The 16884-nt window shown below is 45.2% G+C and overlaps 1 protein-coding gene across 2 annotated transcripts; it reads right to left on the bottom strand.

The window, feature by feature from the left end:
- Positions 1-248: 248 nt before the first annotated feature.
- Znf436 (zinc finger protein 436) lies at positions 249-14553 on the bottom strand. 2 transcript variants are annotated; one of them, XM_090335583.1, is made up of 4 exons: positions 14350-14553; positions 13050-13145; positions 12224-12350; positions 249-3312 (listed from the first exon to the last, which is right to left on the bottom strand). In XM_090335583.1, exons 2-4 carry the CDS (start codon positions 13080-13082, stop codon positions 2057-2059), a joined length of 1416 nt encoding a protein of 471 aa, XP_090191709.1. In that variant the 5' UTR covers positions 13083-13145; positions 14350-14553; the 3' UTR covers positions 249-2056. The 2 variants fall into 2 exon arrangements, with proteins under 2 accessions (XP_090191709.1, XP_090191710.1); XM_090335584.1 differs by lacking the exon at positions 14350-14553 and adding an exon at positions 13694-13915.
- Positions 14554-16884: the final 2331 nt, after the last annotated feature.

The raw sequence follows: 16884 nt of genomic DNA, 5'->3' as shown, positions 1-16884 counted from the left end.
TTTAAAACTTACAATGTTCGTGATAAAGCACAGCAGAAACACACTGGGGCACTTTCAAAATAAAATATATTGCTTACTCCAATCCTAGCACCTGAGCAGCACCAACTGCTTACCATACCCATAGGCATGACTAAGCATCAGTCTTTGGGATGGAGATTTTATTTATATACATACATACACACACACTATATGTGTATACATGTATACATATATACATATATACACACAAATACATGTATATATACACATGTAGAATGTGTATGTATACATGTAGTATGTGTATATATACATAGATATGTATAAATCTATATACATATAGTGAGTGTGTGTGTGTCAGTACTGGGGCTTGAACTCAGGGCCTCATGCTTTTGCTCAGCATTCTCGATCAAGGCTAGCACTCAACCACTTGAGTTATAGCTCTACTCCTTCTTTCTGGAGATTAATTGGAGGTAACAGTCTCATAGACTTTCCTGCCTGGGCTGGTTTGGAACTGTGATCCTTAGATCTCAGCCTCCTGAATAGCTAAGATTAGAGGCATGAGACAACAGTTGCTCAGCTTAGGATATTTAATTTCTACTTGGGCTGAGTGAAGAACTCTTGGCTACAGTGGGTCAACTCTTAAGCATGTCTATCTGTAACTGGGAGGATGAGAATGCATTTCTACCTAGGCTTACTCATTCATCTAACTAGACCAAAGAGTATCTCATCACCATAGAAAGTAATTTCCATCTGAGAAGAGGGCAGTTGATCTATTTTTCCTGTCATTCTTTCACAATACATACAAGTGCTTAGTTCTGTACAAAGACAAACCTTACAGGAGAGTGCACACTCAAGCACTAGTGTTTTAAATATTTTTTCCATAACAAATGAAAAAAGAACATTTCTCACATTGGAGTTGTATCTGTAGTTCTGTCACATGATCCACAAACCCAAGAACATGCTAATTCTTATAAATTCAGTTATTAAAAAAAACCACCACATTTCACTGTACATACACATGCCCTTATGCAAGCTAATATAAACATGGACATGGCCCTGTCCAACCCTAGTTAACAGTACAGGGAGAACTGATATTAAAGGATGAGAGGGAAAGGGACAAACAAATGACCCACTTTTCTTGGGAAGGGACCTGTGCTCCCTTCACTGAAGCAGTCAATTTCACTTTCTCCTTTCATTCCCTATGGAATATGGTCCTATCTTTCCTTGTAAATATTATCCTACAATATTCCCTTCAGTGATTCTCAAAGAAAATCAACAAACCTGATTGACAGCAATATCAATAGTGGGCGTCTCTTGCTAAAGTCATTCACCACCACCAACAGGCCTTTGGTCCTCAAACCTGTGTCTCATTTTGCTTTTGATATTATATCTTCTGTAAGCTCTCACAAAGATACAAACTTTACCCAAATCAATGAGAAATAAAGAGAAGGAGAAAAGTTATGATTATTGCCTTCCTTGTGCAGAATCCTGAGCTAAAGAAAAAGAAATGCATGATCAAATCAAGCAATAAGCACTGTGAAGGGAAGGCATGTATGCTCATCTACTATAGCATGTGAATATATGTGGCAACTCCGGCCAAATCTGCTTGCTTTTGCCAGAGCAGATGTGACCACCCTGCTACAGTCTCATATTCATTCCCCTTGCAGAGGGTTTTAGGGGAATTTGCGGGGGGCGGGGGGGGCGTTGAGGGCCAAAGATGGGATGAATAACTTAAGGATTTACTCCATCTGCAGTCCTAAGATTTAGGAGCATCTGTTTTCATGTTTCTAGCTATGGCGGTGGGGGGGGTGGGAGGGCTGAAGGGTGGCTGATTTTATTGAGGAAACAATCCGTTAACATTGAGTGAATAAAACCCACTATTTTCCCCATGCTGTGGGTCAGAATTTTTAAGGGGTTATCTTCTTTGATATTTCAATTGTGGCCCACAACCAAGAAAGTCAGTAGGTTGAAATGAAATTCCACCTTAAGGGAATTGACTGATATCAAATATCAAATAGAATTGTATCTTCAAATGAATCTTTTTTGTTGTTGTTGTTTTGAGTCACAATGACAGAACTTAGTCAGTATGAATTCTCTTATGTTTAATAAGTGCTGAGCTCCGGCTGAAACTCTTCTCACACTCAGTACACTCATAAGGCTTCTCTCCGGTGTGAACCCTTTGGTGTGTGATAAGGTTGGAACTTTGGGTAAACCCTTTCCCACACTGCACACACTCATATGGTTTCTCTCCCGTGTGTGTTCTCTGGTGCTTAATTAGATCTGACCTTTCACCAAAGCTCCGCCAACACTCATTACATTCGTAGGGTTTCTCCCCGGTGTGGATTTTCTGGTGTGTGATCAGATGAGAGCTTCGACTGAAGCTTTTCCCACAAGCGTTGCATTCATATGGCTTCTCTCCTGTGTGGGTCCTCTGGTGCTGAACCAAGTGGGAGATACGACTGAAGTTCTCTCCACATTCGTTACAGTGGTATGGCTTTTCCCCAGTGTGGGCCCTGCGATGCCGGACAAGGTCCGAGTTCTGGCTAAAGTTCTTCCCACACTCATCACATTTGTAGGGCCTCTCACCCGTGTGTACTCGGTAGTGTTTGATAAGATCAGATCTCTCACTGAACCCTCGTCCACACTCGTTACACTCATAGGGCTTCTCACCCGTGTGGGTCCTCTGATGCTGAGCTAGGTGAGAGCTCCGGCTGAAGCTTTTCCCACACTCTTCACACTCATAGGGTTTCTCCCCACTGTGGGTCCTTTGGTGCTGAATGAGGTGAGACAACCGGCAGAAACTTTTCCCACATTCGTTACACTTGTGAGGTTTCTCACCTGTATGGATTGTCTGATGCTGAATGAGGTGAGAGCTCCTCCCGAAGCTTTTCCCACACTCATTGCAGTCATAGGGCCTCTCCCCGGTGTGTGTTCTCTGATGCTGAATGAGGTGAGAGCTACGGCTGAAGCCTTTCCCACATTCATAACATTTATAGGGTCTGTCTCCCGAGTGAGTTTTCTGGTGTCGATTGAGGTCTGAGATCTGACTGAAGGCCTTTCCACAGTGAGAACATATGTGATATTGGATATCTGGATGCACTTCTTTGTGGACAAGCAGATCAGTGACTTGTTGGAGAGGATAGCTTACCCACTCTTCCGCTGTCAGGTCTCCCCACTGTCTGTCTGATCTGTTGCCACTGTCAAAGGCCTCGTCAGCTTCAGGATTTTCCTCCCCACTCCCAACAGGTCTTTCATCAGATGTGGTTCCAAATTCTACCTCTTCACTAATCTCTTGCTTTTGGTTCACTTCATTCTCACTCCTGATCTCAAAATCTGCAAGGGGAAAAATAAATGAAACTAATGAATACACAAATTATTGACTGTGAGTGGCACTACATTAAGATTTTTGCTTTTGTTTCCTTTGTAGAGCAGAGGATAGAGCCAAGAACTACATAATTTATTTCATTCATGACCACAGTCAACCTGGGAGTCAAGCAATATTACGACTTTTATTATGAATGACGAGACCAAGACCTAAGCAAGTAAAATGACATGTCCAGGGGCCGGGAGTTTGGCCTAGTGGTAGAGTGCTTGCCTAGCATGCACGAAGACCCGGGCTCAATTCCTTGGTACCCCACATACATAGCAAAAAGCTGGAAGTGGTGCTGAGGCTCAAGTGGTAGAATGCTACCCTTGAGAAAGTCCAAGGACCGTGCTCAAGACCTGAGCCCAAGCCCAGGACTGGTTAAAAAAAAAAAAAAAAAAAAAAAAAGACATGTCCAAGGTTACAGCAGGAAAATGGCTGAGTCAAGATTCAAACTTGGGTATGTCTGCTAAAAGGTCATGCTCTGGGCTAGGAGTTTGGTCTAGTGGTAGAGTGCTTGCCTAACATGCATGAAGACCTGGGTTCGATTTCTCAGTACCATGTACATAGAAAAAATGCTGGAAGTGGTGCTATGGCTCAAGTGGTAGAGCACTAGACTTGAGGAAAGCTCAAGGACAGTGGTTAGGCCCTGAGTTCAAGCCCCAGGACTGGCAAAAAAAAAAAAAAGGACCGGGAGTTTGGCCTACTCGTAGAGTGTTTCCCTAGCATGCACGAAGACTCAAGTTCGACTCCTTGCTACCACATACATAGAAAAAAGCCAGAAGAGGTGCTGTGGCTTACGTGGTAGAGCACTAGCCCTGAGGAAAGCCCAAGGACAGTTCTCAGGCCCTGAGTTCAAGCCTCAGGACTGGCAAAATATAAAAATAAATAAATAAATGTTTAAAAAAGGAAAAATAGAAGGTCTGTGAGACTTTTATCTCCAATTAACCACCAGAAAACAGGAAGTAGAGCTGTGGCTCAAAGTGGTAAGAGTGCTAGCCTTAAGGAAAAGAGCTTAAAGACAGCACCCAGACAGTAAATTCAAACCCCACGACTGTCAAGCCCCCCCCCCAAAAAAAAAAAGTGGGCCGGGAGTTTGGCCTAGTGGTAGAGTGCTTGCCTAGCATGCACAAAAACCCAGGTTCAATTCTTCGGTACCACATACATAGCAAAAAGCCGGAGTGGTGCTGAGGCTCAAGTGGTAGAGCTCTAGCCTTGAGAAAGTCCAAGGACAGTGCTCAGGCCCTGAGCTCAAGCTCAGGACTAGCCAAAAAAAAAAAAAGTAAAAAATAAAACAACCAGAAACAAACAAAAAAGATATTCTAAATTAGATCTCTTAAGATTATAGAATTTTTATGTTGTATGCATATTTTTTCAACTTGTTAGCCAGGCACTGGTGGCTCACACCTATAATCCTAGCTGCTCAGGAGGTTGAGATCTGAAGATCTGAAGATTATAGTCCAAACTCAGCCTGGACAAGAAAGTCTGAGATTCCAATTAACCACCAGAAAACTGGAGTGGAGTTGTGGCCCAAAGTAGTAGAGGAAGCCGGACGTGGTAGCTCACGCATGTAATCCCAGCTACTTAGGAGGCTGAGATCTGAAGATCAAGGTTCAAAGTCAGCCCGGCTGACCAGAGACTCTTACCTCCAATTAACCTCTAGAAAATGGAAAGTGGGGCTTGGCTGAAGGGTACAGGTGGTAGCCTGGAGCTAAAGAACTCAGGGACAATGCCCAGTTGCCGGGGCTAGCCGGCAGCAAACCAGGGTTCGCAGATTGGGGTTCCTGAAATAGGGGGCAAGGACTAGGAAAAAATAGAAGAGAGACAGACACACCAGGTCGGGGATATCTGCAGTCCATGTAAAGACTGCCCCGTTTATTTTCCACTCCAGCTTCTTCCCTTCTTGAGACCCAGGGAACTTCCAGGTGTTACATTCATATGGTAAATCTCAGGTCATTTAAACAGAATAAGGCCAGAAAACAATAAGACAATAAAGCCGGGCCGGGAGTTTGGCCTAGTGGTTAAAGTGCTTGCCTATCATGCATGAAGACCCGGGTTCGATTCCTTGGTACCACATACATAGATAAAAGCCGGAAGGGGTGCTGAGGCTCAAGTGGTAGAGCTCTAGCCTTGAGAAAGTCCAAGGACAGTGCTCAGGCCCTGAGCTCAAGCCCAGGACTGGCAAAAAAAAAAAAAAAAGACAATAAAGCCATTGTCTGATGCAAATCAAGGTACAGTTTGATTCCACTCTGGCTCCCAACACCCAGTCCCAGGCATAGGGCAGTAGCCTTGCGCTGAAGAGCTCAGAGACAGTGCCCAGGCCAAGTTGAAGCCCCAAGACCCCTCCTCCAAAAGAAAAAGTGGTAGAGGGCTAGCCTTCGGCAAAAGAGCTCAGGAACAGCACTCAGGTCCTGAGTTCAAGCCCTACAACAGCTACAAAAGCAAAAAAAAAACAGTTGGGCACAGTGGTTCACACCTGTAATCCTAGCTACTCAGGAGGCTGAGAACTGAGAATCAAGTTTCAAAGCCAGCCTGGACACAAAAAGGACCTGAGATTTATTTCCAATTAACCAGTAGAAAATGGCAAGTGGGGCTTGACTCAAGGGTAGGACAGTAGGCTTGACTTGAAGAGCTCAGGGAACAGCGCCCAGGCCAAGCCAAGTTCAAGTCCCATGACCCCCCCCCCCAAAAAAAAAAAAGCCTTGTTAAGCCTTCATATCATTACGTAATATTTACTAAGAATGTATAGGATAGCCAGGCAATGGTGGCTCACATCTGTAATCCTAACTACTCAGGAGATCTGAGATCAAGAGAACTGGTTTTGAGGCCAGCCTGCGCAGAAAAGTTCAATAGAATAATGAGCAATTGAAGGGCTGGAGACATAGCTTAAGTGATAGAACAGGAGCCCTTTAAATATCAAATGTTAGGTCCTGAGTTTAAACTCTCGGTCTGAAAAAAAATGAAGGATGGGAGAATATGGCCATAGTATTCAATATACTTAATGTGAAAATGAAAATAGGTAATTTGAGAGGATGGGTGGGGCTAGAATCGATGGGGAGGGTGATGTAGGGGAAGACACTGATCAAGTTACACTGTACTCCAAGTCACATATTGAACTGACACCCTTGTACAACAACTTAAAGATAATCTCACAATTAATAAAAATAGCTACACACTGGTGACGCATATCTGTATCCTAGCTACTCAGAAGGCTGAGATCCAGGGATCATGGTTTGAAGCCAGCATGAACAGGAAAGTCTATGAGACTCTTATCTCAAATTAACAACCAAAAAAGCCAGACATGAAGCTGTAGCTCAAATGGTAGAATACTAGTCTTGAACAAAAGAAGCTCAGGGACAATACTTAGGCCCTGAGTTCAAGACCCAGGTCTGACACACATACATACACACACAAAAAGAACATACTAAGTTAGCACAGAATTAAAAATGAATTTTTAGTTATCTTATATCATGCCTCCATGGACAGAAAAAGTCACTGTGAAAATTAAGTCACTGCGAAAATTAACTTGCTAGAGTTTCCAGTCATCTTTTTTTTTTTTTTTTTGGCTAGTCCTGGGGCTTGAGCTCAGGATCTGAGCACTGTCCTTGGGCTTTCTCAAGGCCAGAGCTTTACCACTAGAGCCACAGCACCAATTCTGGCTTTTTCTATCTATGTGGTACCGAGGAATCGAACCCAGGTCTTTGTGCATGCTAGGCAGGCACTCTACTACTAGGTCAACTCCAAGCCCCTCTAGTCATCTTTTAATAATAATAGATGAGGGAAGGTAGGAGAAAGCAAACAAAGTTTGGCCCAGATGTTTTTTCTTTCTTTTTTTCCTTGTGCTGGGGATGGAACCCAGGACCTTATGAATGCCACTTAGGCATTCTATCACTGAGCTGTGCTTCGGGGCTCAGGCCATTCTAGACATTGTATCAAGCATCTTGTGTATATAGTTTGGAAATGGAAGCTAAAATATACAACTATTGTCTATAAGAAACTTTCTATCAGACACTATATTTTTCAGTTCAGTTTCTTAGAGTATGCTTCAGAAAGAGGTTAAGCAGGTACATTCAGAGAAAAGAGCTCTGAGACAAATTAGTTTGATAAATGGTTCATATCCTATCATTAGAAATCCACAACACCTCATAGATTAAAGGTTCCAAGGACTACTAAGGTAAAGAAGCTTTGTAAACATTCTTTAACCTTTCCCAAGTCTATTTGAGGAAGAAATTAGTTTGCTCATACTTCTACCCTTTTAATAAATGCTTCTTTGGCAAGACTACAAAAATCTATCTAAGTTAATGTTTCTTTTTTTGGTGGTAGTGAAAATGGTATTTGTTTGTTTTGTTTTTTGCCAGTCATGGGGCTTGAACTCAGGGCCTGAGCACTGTCCTTGGGCTTTCTCAAAGCTTAGTGCTCTACTACTTGAGCCACAGCACCACTTCCAGTTTTTTTTTCTATGTATGTGGTACAAAGGACTCGAACCTGGGTCTCTGTGCATGCTAGACAAGCATTCTTACCACTTGGCCAAACTCCCAGCCCAGTAATGGTGTTTTGTTTGTTTTTCCAGTCCTGGGGCTGGACACGGGGCCTGGGCCAGTCACTGAGTTCCATTTTGCTCAAGGGTAGCCAAAGCACCACTTCCCACTTTTTCTGTGATTAGAGATAACTCTCACAGACTTTCCTGCCCTTGGCTGGCTTCAAACCACAATCCTCAGATCTCCGCCTCCAGGGTAGAAAGGATTATAGGCATGAGCCATTAGTGCCCAGCAGTAATGGTGTTCTGAGCTCCAAACTTCATGCTAGGGGGAAGCACACTACCAATTGAGCCACACTTCCATTCCCAAGTTAATACCTCTTCGTGTGTGTGTATGTGTGTGTGTATCTTGGTAGTAGGGTTTAGACTCAGGGCCTCATGCTCTTACTTATGGCTTATACTCCACTACTTGATTCACACCTCTAGCCCAGAATTTTGCTAGTTAGCTAGAGTCTCAGACTTTTCTGCCTGGACTGGCTTCAAACTATGATCCTTCCAGTTTTAGCATCCTAAGTGGCTAGGATTACGGGTGTAAGTCACCAGCACCTAGCTTCTACGATGAATCTTGATCACTGTCACCCCTTTCCATTCTCCATCCCTCCAGACCCTACTCCTTCTCTCAATTTATTTTATGTATTTATTTACATATGTATTTATTTATTTTGGTGCTGTTCTTAAGACATGAAATCAGGGTCTAGGTGCTATCTCCAAGTTTTTGTGCATAAAGTTAGGACACTCTAACTATAGCTCTATTTCTGGTTTTTTTGGTAGTTAGTCTTCCAGACTCTCCTTTTCTTTTTTTCTTTTCTTCTTCTTTTCTTTTTCTTTTTTCTGTGGGTCATGGGGCTTGAACTCTAGGCCTGGGCACTGTACCTGAGCTCTTCAACTCAAGGCTACCACCCTACCCCTGGAGCCATAGCCCCACTTCCCATTTTCTAGCAATTAACTGAAGATAAGAGTCTCATAGTCTTTAATGCCCATTGGCTTTGAACCTTGATCCTCAGATCTCAGCCTCCTGAATAGCTAGGATTACAGGCATGAGTCACCGCGGCTGAGTCTCACAGACTTTCTTGCCTAGGTTGACTTTAAACTGTGATTCTCAGATCTTAGCCTTCTGAATAGCTAGGATTACATGCTGAGCCACCAGTGGACAGATAAAAATTAATTCTACAAAATTGAACCAGGATGGAAATGAAAATGTGGCTCAAGTGGTAGAGCATGCTACCTTGAGTAGAAAAAGCTCAAGCCAGATACATGAGTACCTGAGTTCAAGTCCCTTTTCTGACATTAAAAAATTAGTTTTCAGGGCTGAGAGTTTGGCCTAGTGGTACTGTGCTTGCCTAACATGCACAAACACCCAGGTTAGATTCCTCAGTACCACATACAGGGAAAAAAGCCAGGAGTGGCGCTGTGGCTCAAGCAGTAGAGCTCTATCCCTGAGAAAGTCCAAGGACAGTGCTCAGGCCATGAGTTCAAGCTCCACAACTGGCAAAAAAAAAAATAGTTTGCAAAATTGAGCCAGGTAGCTGGGCATGGTGGCTCATGCCTGTAATCCTAGCTACTCAGGAGGCTGAGATCTGAGGATAGTGGTTCAAAGCCAACCCAGGTAACTAAGGTCCATGAAACTCTTATTTCCAATTAGCCACCAGAAAACCAGAAGTAGCGCTATGGCTCAAGGGGAAGAGGGGGCAGAGCGGGCAGCCTTGAGCTGAAGAGCTCAGGAATAGCATCTAGGCCAGAGTTCAAGCCCCACAACTGACACCCCCCGCAAAAAAAAAAAAGAAAAAGAAAAAGCTGAACCAGGTGCTCACGCCAGTAATCCTAGATACTTACGAGGCTGAAATCTGAGGATCATGGTTTGAAGGCACCCTAGGAAAATAAGTTCATGAGATTCTTATTTCCTCTTATCACAAAAAGCTAGAAGCGGAGCTGTAGCTCAAGTGAAAAAGTGGGAGGGCACCAGCTTTGAGCACAAAAACTCAGGGACAGTACCCAGGTCCAGAGGTCAAGCCCCAGTACCAGCACAGAAATGAATGAATGAATGAATGAATGAATGAACAAATAAATAAAAAGCTAAAAGAGTTGGGGTATTATTCAGGTAGAAGATAGCATACTCTGAGGCTCCAATACTACAACAATATAAACAGAGTTATTACATGAATGATACACACTTGATAAATTCTGTTAAATCCTAACAAGAGGCAAAGTTAGCCAAAAGACTGCTCAGTGCTCTGCTCAATAATAGGTTGTTGCCAGGTGCCAGTGGCTCATGCCTGTAATCCTAGATACTGAAGAGGCTGAGATCTGAGGATCACTATTCGAAGATAGCCCAGGCAGGGGCCAGGAGTTTAGCTTAGTGGTAGAGTGCCTGCCTAGCATGCCCAAAGACCCAGGTTCGATTCCTTGGTACCATATACAGAGAAAAGCCAGAAGTGGTGCTGTGGCTCAAGTGGTAGAGCTCTAGCCTTGAGGAAAGCCAAAGACAGTGCTCAGGCCCTGAGTTCAGTCCCCAGGACTGGCAAAAAGCAACAACAAAAACAACAAACAAAAACGATAGCCTAGGCAAGGAAGTCAAAGAGACTCTTATCTCCAATTAACCACCAAAAAACTGGAAGCAGCACTATGGTTCAAAGTGCTGTCCCTGAACTCTTTTTGCTCAGGGAAAGTGCCCAGGCCCTAAGTTCAAACCCCGCAATCAAAAAAATAAATATCTGGGCCAGGAGTGTGGCCTAGTGGTAGAGTGCTTGCCTAGCATGCACAAAGCCCTGGGTTTGATTCCTTGGTACCACATACAGAGAAAAAGCCAGAAATGGTGCTGTGAAATGGTGCTGTGGTTCAAGTGGCAGAGTGCTAGCCTTGAGTAAAAGAAGCTCAAAGACAGTGTCTAGGCCCTGAGTTCAAGCTCTAGCTCTGGCAAAAAATAAATAAGTACTTAAAATAAATAGATTGTTCCTGGGTACAGTGGCTCACCCCTGTAATCCTTGTGTTGTGCAGGAGGCAGAGATCAATAGGATAATGGTTTTAAGCCACACTGAACAAAAAGGTCATAGTATCCCGTCTTACCAGTAAGAGCTGGGCACAAGGCAGGTACTAGTGGCTCATGTTTATAATCCTAGCAACTCAAGAAGCTGACAAAGAGGGTCTGAAGCAAGCCCAGGGAAGGAAAGCCATAAGACTTTTATCTCCAATAAACTTCCAAAGAGTCAAAAATGGAGCTGTGGCTCAGGTGACCACTAACAAGACTTGAGCAATATGCTCAGAGACTGCATCCTGAGTTCAAGCCCCAGAACTGGCACACACAAAAAAAGTGCATTCATATTATTCGGCTACACAAGAAATGTAAATACAGCGCTAACAGTCCAGGCAGGCTCAAGCATAAACAGACTCTAGAGGTGGATTAAGTGGTAAAGTGCCTGCTCTTAGCAAGTGTGAGGACTTGAGTTCAGATGCCAACACTGCTAAACAAGAATACCAAAACATATATGTATTTCTAATTGCATCCAGACCAAGGGACAGTTAAGAGAGAACACATTTGCAGACCACCGGGGAAAGAATGAGCTGCCTTCTCTGACAGAATTTGTGATCTCACTATTTCAGGAACCTTATGGAACAACAGTTAATACATTTGTGATCTATGATCAACTCAAAACATTTCTCAACAAGAACCTACAGAGACAAAGAACCTGATGTAATGCTGGGGCTCTGAAGCCAAACCACATACAAAAGAGAGTGGCTTCTTCTCCCATTCTTCCCATGAACCTAGGTCAGAACCCTCACCTTCTCATGCCCCAGAGAAAAAGCACCATTTACAGGGGCATTTATATCCTGGCAAGCGCCATTATGTCAGACCTGTTTGGTCAGGATCTGTACAAACAGGCTGTAGAATAGCAAATGACTCAGTGCACAAGAAATCTGAATGTTTCTAAAATGTGTAGAATTTTCCTGTTTTTTATTTTGGCAGTGCTAGGGCACTAGACTTATTTTCGTGGCTACTGTTCTATTACTTGAGCCATGCTTCGAGCATTCTTTTCTTTTTAGACAATATGAGCTGGATGGTCCCACATTCATATTTGCTTAAGCCTCCAACTCAAGCCAGTATCCAATTAAGTGCCTCTTTTTTCTTTTTCTTTTTCTTTTTTTGTCATGGGGCTTGAACTCTAGGCCTGGGTGCTGTCCCTGAGCTCTTCAGCTCAAGGCTACTGCCCTGCCCTTTGAGCCATAGCCCCACTTCAATTAAGTGCTTTTAAAAACCTTACAAGGAGGATGTGTTGGAAGGGCCAAGTCATTCTGATAGTTACAAAAATGGGAGGGGGGAGATAAAGAAAGGTAGAATCCTTACTTACCTAATGAGACAACATTTCCATAATTTTCCTGCATAACATCTCGGTAAAGATCCCTTTGGGTGGGGTCCAGAGGTCTCCATTCTTCCCGAGTTAGATACATGGCCATGTCTTCAAATGTCACAGGTGCCTGAAATCACACAATGCTTCTTCACTACTCCCTATCTAAGAAGTTAGTGCCAGTTTTTCTTCTTGAAATTAAGAGACATGATTAGAAATTTTGAGCAAGTAAAAGCATTAAGTGATCTGTAGAAGAAATAAAGGATAAATAAGGGGGGAGAGTGATCATGAGCAGACTGCTCTGAGCCCATTGGCCAGATCCCTCCACAAGGAGAGAATTTTATCTTCCCACCATGCTTTTCCAGAGGGATTCTAGCACATTGTTTCATACCTTTATATAACAAGGCTTCTCTTCTTTGAATATCTTTCTCAGACTAGAGAAATTGTACTATTTTTTTTATGAGCCAGCTCCAATGCCAACTGTTGTTCGGGAGATCTCTCCCACTTCCCGGCTCCACTCCATTCCTTCCCAGCTACCCCAGATGGAATTAATCACTCCCACTTCTAGCTTCCCACATCTCCGCACTTGGTTGCTTCAGCAAATACAGCACTAGTCTCGCTGTGCCCCTTAACCGGATATGATTTCCTCCCTACAGATTGTGAGCAGGCGGGTACCGCCCGACTTGTTCATCTTTTATCTCCCCAGTATTTTTAAAGGCATGCCGCAGGTGTTCAATATATGCTTACTTCATAAGCCCTGGGTATTCTGCCTAATACCGAAGCGATCCAATTTTCCATATAGAGGTTTGGGCAACCCCCCTCGGCTTACCTGGGATCCAGCCATGAGCAGGGTGGCTGCCATCTCGGGCACAAGGCTTGGCCTCCGGGATGAGAGAGTAAGAAAAGCAGCCAGCAGCAATCAAAGCTGAAGGAGGGGAGAGGCAGGGCGTGAGGCTCGGAAGACAGGCCCTGCCCACTCCCCAGGGCTGGAGTTCCAGGGGCCAGGCTAGCGAGGAAGGCCCCGGAGCAGGGCCGGGCCACTCTCTCCTCCTTAACCTCCCCCCGTGTGACCCGCCCTCTGTGTCACCGCTACAAAAGGGTAGTGGCAGTGCCAGAATTGACTAGGACAGCACGCTGACCGGGTCCCCTCCCGGGCCCCGGGTCAGACCGATGCTATCTCAGGGAGGAGGCTCCACAGCCCAGCCCACAGAGCGCTGCCGCTCTTCCATCTAAGGCCAGAGTCCTTTCCGGCAGATGTTTCAGCCAATCAGCGAGGGAAACTACAAAACAGTCCACCAATCAGGTGCCGTATACTCAGCCCGCCTTCTACAGCGTGGCTGAGAACCTCTTACTAAGCCGGCGCCTGCCCCGTGGCCTGCCGGGAGTTGGAGTTCTAGTCTGGCGTACAAAGGCCAGTCAGAGGCCAAGAGCTGAGGAGGGAAAAGAACAAAAGGGTGCAGAAGAAGCACATACTCCTAGCCAGAGCAGAGTATCTCTCCCCCTTCTTAGAGACCACAGCTTGACTAAGCGAAGGAAGTTGTCCAGCATCTCCTCACATCCCTAAAACTGTCTCTTGAGTCCGTTCTTAACGTCCGCGATGTCGAACTTTTAAGTTCTGGCCTGTGCTAGGAGCTCTTCAGGGACTCGCCCTCACTTGACAGCCCAGGCCAGAGAGGAAAGCGGTGGCCGCCCACTCCTGGGGCGGGAGGGGGCGGGAAGATTTTGGAGGCCGCGCTGGAACTTTGGGCTCCGCCCACCACACTACACCTCCCAGCAGCGCCTACGGCATTTGCTCCGCAGACTACAACTCCCAGGAGGCCTTGCGCCATCGGCCCGGCTTCGGATGCCCGTGTTTGGTCCCTGTTAACCCTGTAAGGGCTTCGTTCTAAAGAGGGCATCCCGTCCCCAGAGAGAGGGCTGAGAAGCGAAAATTAAGGAAAATCAGGAGCGGAGGAGGGATTAGACTGCTTAGAAACCAGCATCCCGAAACCGGTCTGCAGAAAGAATTGCTGGGGGCCTCCGGCAAAGGAAGAAACCCTGGGTCTGGGAGGGCCAGAAGCCGTGGGGCCTGCGGGGTGTTAGGAGCCCGTCTCCAGCCGAGAACCCGAATAAACGACGAGCAGCGTTACCTTCCAGCCTGCAAAAGATCCACGAGATCGCCGTTTCCAAGACCCCAAAGCCGCAGACCGCCGGTTTTTCAGAAAGATGGTAGGGATCACGGGCAGATTTCAGAGATCGCCGATCTGCAGGTAGATTTCGAGCCTAGATTTTGCGAGCAAAGCTCAGAAGTGATTGTAGTCTGATCCCAAAGACTTACTCGTCCGCCAGCTCAGAGAAATTACGGGCTCCTAGACAGATGCCCGAGGTCCCAGCAGCTGGTCAAGACACAGCAGCAGCTGCTGAACTGAACTGAGTAGGAAGAGAAGGACATGCAGGCTGCGCCTTCCCCAGCCAGGCTGGGGAGGGAATTGGATAATGGAAGTCGAGCGCTAAGGCAGTGCAGGCATTGTGCGTGGGGAAGAGAGCTCCAAGCTTGCAGTAGCCTTGGAGAGGGAAGTGATGGAAGAATATAGCAGCTTATTAGGGACTCCCACCCTCTCCAAGTTATAAATATCCCCAGAACCTTGGCTACATGCCCGGAAGCCTGTTGTCTCTAGCTGTACAGGAGGCTTCTCTGCCCAGGCTGGGAAAGGGGTTTTTCTTTTGTTTTGCAGATACATCCACCCATTGAAAGACTTGATTTTTTTTTTTCCTAATGTGACTCCCGGCCATGATTTTATTAGTGAGTGTTCTGTTCTCAGTGCCTAGCTATTTATGGTTAAATTATTCAAGTGGCTGGAAAGAAGTCCTACAGCCCTACCCAGTCATAATACGGCATCTTCCAATCCCACTCAATGTGGGCTTAGGAATTTTGTAGATGCCACAAAAGTACCATCTTGCCCATCTAAAATGGATCTCGGCATTATATTAGTTCGAATCCTGTGGGATTCCCAAGAAACACAATTCCTCTTAGGAAGGATGGGATCATCAAGATCAGGCAAACCTAGGGTGGAATCCAGGCATGACTTTCCTTCAGATAGTCTCTCTAGACCCCTTTCTTTTTTCTGTAAAATGAGGATTGTTGTACCTAAGGATGTTATAATGACTATGTAAGATGACTTAAAGCACTTCACAAGGAGTGAGCACTCAAATGATAGCTCTTACTTATAATGAATCTCACCACTGATTGTCGCAGGGACCAGAGAGACCCATGGCATATTCAATGGCCCTGAAAACCTGGGAAAAGACACTGACTCAGTTGCTGTGAGGATCTGGAGGTGACTTTGTCCTTAACATTGTTTCTGCTACAAACGCAGAAAGAACTGGAAGTTCAGCCAGTTTGGTGGGTTCCAGTGAACCGGTGTGTTGAGCCGAGTAGAACAGAGGTATTTGAGATTGCCAGAGACTAGCTAGCTGAGGCATCACACTCTGGGTCAGGGGTGAATCACAGTCTCCTAGAAACAAGGTTGATGGGATTGTTACAGACCGGCTGTAAGTGATTGCAAGTCTCTAGCTGGACTTGAGTTGTGGGCCAGAATGGGCCCAGCAGGCCACTTGAAAATAGATTTTCAAGGGCCGGGAGTTTGGCCTAGTGGTTAAAGTGCTTGCCTATCATGCATGAAGACCTGGGTTCGATTCCTCGGTACCACATACATAGATAAAAGCCGGAAGGGGTGCTGAGGCTCAAGTGGTAGAGCTCTAGCCTTGAGAAAGTCCAAAGACAGTGCTCAGGCCCTGAGCTCAAGCCCAGGACTGGCAAAAAAAAAAAAAAAAGAAAATAGATTTTCAAGCTTTCTCTGGCAAATTGCTTTGTCAACTTTCTGAAGCCTTTTTTGTTCTCCTGTTGCTCCAGTGCTTTAAGCCCTTCATTGTCTTCTCAAGGTTCCTTTCATTCCTTAGGACTGCTTGGGGGTTGAAAGACTTTGGTGTGGAGTTCCACTGCTGGCCTCCTCCTGAGTAATTGCTTTCTCCTCTCTTCACCTGCGACGCTGTGGAGGGTGGAGTTAGAGGCTGCAAGCAGTTGGAAATTCTGATTGCAATTGGAGCCCCTGGAGGAGTGGGGAAGAGGGGAGAGGAAAGACAGCGGCTGAGGGGCTTCCTGTTGCTGCTGTGTGTTGGACTCAGGGTTAGGGTCATTGAGAAGGTGGTGGCTTCCTGCCCTATTGTTCAGAGCTTCAATATTCCAGGACGTGGGTTTGCAATAAGGTCTCAGAAAACCTGCTCATTCATTTAGCAGATGATGAGCACCTACTGTGTGCAAAGGCAGTACAGTCTGACACTGAGGAAAGGGACCCGGAGAACAGCTCAGGTTTTTGACATCTCCAGATGAGGGTTTTTAATTCCACAGATGAGGTATTATATTCTGTCAGAGCTATTCCTATTTGAGCAGAGCTTCCTTGTATATCCTAAACCTTTGCCCTACAACTAGATCATTCTGCACCTATACACCATTATAAATTATATTTTAATCTTATAATTATCTTGTGAGCAACCCATTTGTTTCCAAGCTGGGCACCCGTGGCACATACCTATAATCCTAGGTACTCAGGAGATTTGAGATCTGAAGATCACCGTTCAAAGGCAGTCAGGGCAGAAAAGTCCATGAGACTCTTAGCTCCAATAAG

This window comes from Megascapheus bottae, chromosome 6 (genome assembly GCF_031878675.1).
Source record: "Megascapheus bottae isolate mThoBot1 chromosome 6, mThoBot2.hap1, whole genome shotgun sequence".
In the NCBI taxonomy this organism is placed as follows: Eukaryota; Metazoa; Chordata; class Mammalia; order Rodentia; family Geomyidae; genus Megascapheus; species Megascapheus bottae.
The sequence above is the reverse complement of the archived record's forward strand: the minus strand, read 5'-3'. Positions and strand labels throughout refer to the sequence as shown.